Source organism: Trichechus manatus, unplaced genomic scaffold (assembly GCF_000243295.1).
Source record: "Trichechus manatus latirostris isolate Lorelei unplaced genomic scaffold, TriManLat1.0 scaffold00074, whole genome shotgun sequence".
NCBI classification, from domain to species: Eukaryota; Metazoa; Chordata; class Mammalia; order Sirenia; family Trichechidae; genus Trichechus; species Trichechus manatus.
Window position 1 is genome coordinate 8,249,823 of NW_004444010.1, and position 5,611 is coordinate 8,255,433.

General features: G+C 39.5%; 1 protein-coding gene across 3 annotated transcripts in view; it reads left to right on the forward strand.

Annotated features, from left to right (window-relative positions):
- Positions 1-1,460: 1,460 nt before the first annotated feature.
- Positions 1,461-5,611, forward strand: part of DDX4 (DEAD-box helicase 4) — a 113,555-nt gene continuing 109,404 nt past the window's right edge. For all 3 annotated transcript variants that reach the window (XM_004380473.2, XM_004380475.2, XM_004380474.1), the window contains exons 1-2: positions 1,461-1,545; positions 2,567-2,652. In XM_004380473.2, the coding sequence (XP_004380530.1) occupies positions 2,581-2,652 (72 nt within the window). In that variant the 5' untranslated portion in view covers positions 1,461-1,545; positions 2,567-2,580. The remainder of the gene's footprint in view (positions 1,546-2,566; positions 2,653-5,611) is intronic.

The following is a 5,611-nucleotide window of genomic DNA, read 5'->3' on the forward strand; positions in this document are numbered from 1 at the left end:
ATTCAGTCCAAATTGAGTTAAAATACCTCAGAGGACCCTAGATACAAATTCAGAGCACCAGAAGGATGAGTGTCGCCTCTTCCCCTTACATATACAATGATATGTGGTACTTCAAGGGTATGATGTGAAAATTTGGCTTTAAAATGGAAATTATTAAAAATGGCAGTTATGTTAAAATATATTTTGGGTTGTCCTTTGTTAAATGTAATTTTTTAAAAACACTTCATCTTGTAAATACAAAGTTCAGTGATGACTAGATAAATCCTGACAAATTCTTGGTGGAAAAGACAGAATAATGGCAGTTTTAAAGATTAAAAGTATGAAGCAAGCCTTAATTCTTCAAGTACCTCATCTTTTATGCCTGAATGTCAGGCTGCGTTGGGATTTTTATTCCTGAAGGCAATATTCAAGAGTTTCTTCAAAGATTCAGAGAAGGGAAAATGATGAAAATAAAAACCAAATGTGAGAACTTCACTTTTTAAGCAGCCCTGTCATGCTTTTTGGAAGGCTGGGAAAATAATGAGGATTTTTCCTTGCCTTTTAGGGATCAGAACAAGAAGAGCTGATTGATGAGAGCATTAAGCATTGATATGACCCTTGGCCACTCTTCGGGTTGGCCAGTACTGCTGGGGATATAAACCCAAATCCAACCATTTGCTGTCGGGTCCATTCTGACTCATAGCGACCCTACAGGACAGAGTAGAAGTACCTCATAGGGTTTCCAAGAAGCGGCTGATGGATTCGAACTGCCAACCTTTTGGTTTGCAGCCGAGCTCTTAACCACCGCGCCACCAGGGCTCCAGAAAGACCACAAGTCCAAGCCTTAATGAACGACCTCGTCCAACACAAATATCCTACCTTCCTTCTGACTCAGAGACCCTTTCTTCCCAAAGAGCTGCAACCGCAACACTCTAAGACACGTTAACTTTTAACTCCTTAGTGTACCACAGGGTCCAAGTCTTCTCCCGCCCCTCTCGCTGGGAGGAAAAGGGAATGCACCGCTTCCACTAGCCTCCGCGGACTTTGAGGCTCTGGAAATCCCCGGATGTGAGGCGAACACCTCAAAAATTAAGAACCGGAAGTACACTGCCCAGGACTGTAGTAGGTAAAAGGGGAGACAAACCGGTAGAAGGGAGGGCATTTATTTTTGTTGTTGGATAAAGGGAGGTAGATATCTTTGGCTTGGAGCGCTTGCGTCCGTTAAATCTAGAGCCTCCCCAAACTGAGGATCCCATCTGAGAACGTAGAGACAAGTGGGCCCTAGCCCTAGGGCCAGCCTTGGACCTACAGGCCCAACTGGCCACTCTGTGTAAACCAGTACGTCCAGCAATAAGAGCCTCAAACTCAACCAAGTAGGGAACGCACGGGCTGGGGATGGGGGCGGGATGACGCCGGCCGTCTGGTCGCTGATTGGCTGGTAGCGCTGGTCGTCTGGTGCCATTTGTTGTTGGAGCGGACGCACCTAAGGCGGTCGGCGTGCGGCACGTGCAGCCGTTTAAGCGGCGTCTGCGACTGCTAGGACGCGGGAGAGCCAGCCGCGGAGAGGTGAGTGGGTTGGGTCTATTCCCTGCTCTGTGGGCTCTCTGTGGCTGGACTTCATGCCAAAGGAAAAAGGGATGCAGGCCGCAGAGGGGGTGTTTGAAGCTGCCCTCAGGGACCTATCGCGTCCGGCCTGAGGGTCCTAAAGCTCCCTGGCCGCCGAAGTGTGGGCTTGAGGCCTGCAGAGGAGGCGAAGGAGCGTTTTGCGTCGCCCTTGAGAGGCTTTTCTCTGATGATGGGATGTAGTACAATTTTTGTCCAAATCCTCCTTGGCGAGGTTGGAGGGGTTTGGGCAGTGTAACTCCTCTCGCCATCACCACCAAACTCCAAGGGCTTTCTCTTCCCCCAGTCCCCCTCGCTGCCAACCTCTAAGGCTTCTATCTCCCAAACCCTCCTCAACCACCCGCTAAAGAATAAGAAGACAAACGAAACCCTCCCCCCAAACCAAATATCCTATCTACTTTTAAAGGGAAGGGTAGGAAGGGAGAAACGTTGAGTAAGGTCTGAAAATTTTTCCCTCCCTTTAATGTCCATTAAGTCATTTCGGGAGCCCTGGTGGCGCAGTGGTTAAGCGTTCGGCTGCTATCCAAAATCGGCGGTTCGAATCCACCAGCCACTCCTTGGAAACTCTACGGGGCATTTCCACTCGGTCCTATAGGGCCGCTTGGAGTCGGAATCGACTCGACAGCAATGCGTTTTTGAGTTCTTTGGGGACCATTCGAGGACTAAGGTAAGTTTTTGGAACAGATATTTTGGAAAAACCTAGGCGTTAGCTGGGACATGGTGATCGCTTGAATGATTAAGTGGTTCAACTCATTTTTTAGACAAAAAGGATGGCTGTAAACGCCGCCTCTACTTAAGTAGCAAGACTTAATGTACCTTTTTGCAAGAACGGTTGGAGAGGATCAGAACCTAGTTGAGTAGTTTCAACAGGTGTATGTGAAACAACGATAGTTTATACTTTAAAGATAAGATTCTGATCTAATTGAGGCCAAATGTGCGTGTTTCTGTTTTTTAAAAAAAATAGAACTCGAAGCCATCATGGGAGATGAAGATTGGGAAGCAGAAATCATCAAACCTCATATGTCTTCCTATGTTCCTGTATTTGAGAAGGTAATCATATTTAAAGTTTGCAGGTATTAAAAGCTACAGATTTTTTCCAAGTTGAAAATCAGTGTGATGGGAAAGTTCTAAATTATTCAATCTTTCATTATGCTGTACTTATCTTCACGTGATTATTATTAGCTTTTATGGGGATTGAGAGAGAGACCTGCTGAGAATCAAATGGAATAAAGTAGTTTCAGGCGCTTTGGTAATTAAGAACTAAAATGTAGGTAATAATATTATTTAAAACATAATTTAAATCTCAGTGATTTAGAACTTATGGGTGAAAGCCAAACCAAAAAACCAACCAACCCGTTGCTATCTAGTCGATTCTGACTCATAGCAACCCTATAGGACAGACTAGAACTGCCCCTTAGGGTTTCCAAGGAGGGTCTGTTGGATCTGAACTGCCCATCTTTTTTGGTTTAGCAGTGAAAGCAAGCTTGTACAAATGTGGTGAATGTCTGTGAGATGCTTGTATGAAAAATTAAAAACTGTAATTTGGTCCTGGGTGACATTTTAAATTCTGAAAATTGGTCTTATGCAAGGAGGGCTCTCAAGAGAAATACGTTAGGATGGTTCATATGGTAGCATCAATTTGATCTTTAAATGTGCAAACCATCAGATCTTTTAATGGCATTTGGACAATTATGATGAATTATAACCAGAAGAGGGGGCCCTTGGGTAGGTTTTGGGGTTTCAGTCTGATTTGGAAATTGACTTAAATGTTTTTAAATACATAATGTACTTTAGCAGATAATATATTTTAAGGGATTGCTTTTGTATAAATACTATTTGTAAATATTTGCGAAAGTTGATTTTTGTTTCCTTCAGAATTTCCAGTTTGAGTGTGTGGCAGTCAATTCTGACAGTTCTTGATTTTAAGTAATGGCTTTAGTGGAAGTTCTCATTTCACACAAAAATGTAAATTATGCAATCCTTTATTTGTTTTAATTGAATTTGATTTAGATTAGAGTTTTTATTAAGATACCCAAGTTTTTATTAAAATTAACCTGAATTTATCATGTTTCCTATTTTGGAACTTACTAGTTTTAGAAATAACATCTTTGTATATTGTCATTTTATAGTCTTCTTTCCATCATAAAAGTATCGTAAAAATGGTTTTGAGAAAAGAGGGGAAAAAATCAACTAAAAATTTTGCGTACTAGCACAACCACTTCTGTTAAATTTTTAATAAATTTTCTTCTGTTTGCATTTCCTAAACACATTTTATATAGTTACAGTGACAGGATACGTCAGTACTTTTTTGAATCCAGCTTTTTTCCATTCTTCAGTGTGAACTATTCCATAGTACTAACTTCCTAAAAGTTACATAATACTGCATGGAATGTATATACTATAATATAAATGATTTCTTTTTGGTGGGAGTTTAAGATATTGTTAACTTTCTCCAATGATATTGTCATGACTGTTTCCAGGTTGTTTTAATTTTTTCAAAAGTGGAATTACTTAGTCAAAGAACATTTTAAGTTTTTTTTTTCCTGTTTCTCAAGAGATTCGTTATACTACAAAGCTTAATTCACAGATACAGACTTCCTCCTGGCCTTTAGTAGTCATCTGTCCATTTTTATTTTTTCTTAAGTCTGTATTTTGTCTTCCTGAAGTGTTCTTCAGATAACACATTGCACTGTAACATGTTGTGCATATACCTTGCATTTATTGCATTGGGTGTCTGAAATTGAGAATGGCTGAATGTCAGTTCTCTTATTAAATTTACTGTTTTGGAGTCTGTATGCTATTCAGTAACCAGACTTGTTCCTTGAAATTGGGAATACTAAATCGAATATTAATTTGTGTTGACCACTTCATTGTATAATTCATAATACATATTTGTGTGGGGCCATTTGTAATAAATTTTTTGCAGTTGTCTACAAACTTGACACCTAGTGCTGGTTGTGCAGTTATATGTTTGGCTTAATTGACTTGAAGGAACATGGCACAATCAAGGGCTTGCTTGCCTTTCCTGATAGAATAAAAAGTGCAGGGAGTAAGGATGAATAAATGACATTTTTATGTAGGAGAAATCTGGGGTCTGTTTTTCAGCATACTTTCTTTTAAAGGCACCACGCAGCTGATTGGTTGTTCTAACTAAATTTGCATTTCAAGAAAAAGCTGGGCTTCCCTTTTGTTAAATTTATAGTAGCTCTGAGACAGTCTTGGATTGATACTCATCTTAAACAATATGTGATAGTCTTTTCTGAGCTCTTGTCAAGATCTGTAAATGCTTATATAATTTTGAACCGGTAGGGTACTGTTTTGGTAGCTTTTGGTACCCTGTGTGGAACTTTCAATTTTAGATTTTTATTTTTAAGTTTGTAAAAACGGCTTTATTGAAGTATAATTTGCATGCCATAAAAATCATCCATCGGAAGTGTACAGTTTGATCATTTTAGTAAATTTATACACTTTTGCAGCCATCCCAACAATGCAGTTTCAGGGCACATCCATCACTCCAGAAAGTTCCCTTGAGCTCATTTACTGATTATTATTACTTTGTAGCTTTTTTGTTAGAGTCTTAAGACAGTGAAATTCAGTGGACATATTTATAGTTAATACTTTTTATATTTGGTTTGTTTTTGCCAAGGGCAAGAATCTCTATTTCTCAAAACTTTTTGTAGGATACAATTTTCCCTAATTTTCTTGTCCTCTCTTCGTTTGAAAGGTCTTTCCTCAGGATGCTCATTAACATTTAATTACAACTTCTCAGTTCAATATTTTGAGCCCTTTGCAAAATAGTCTTTTACTCAGTAACAGTAAGCAAGCTTTTGGTTTAGGTTGAAAATAACAGGAAAGTTCCCAATCCTTTTCCCTCCATGAAAATGGTTTCTGTGAATAGGAGAATCACCGATCATAAAATCACACGATAAACTTTTTGTCATGATAAGATGTAGATTTATCTCAACCCTTTAAAAATGTTAGTCTTAGTTTTTTTTTTCCTTTTCCTTAG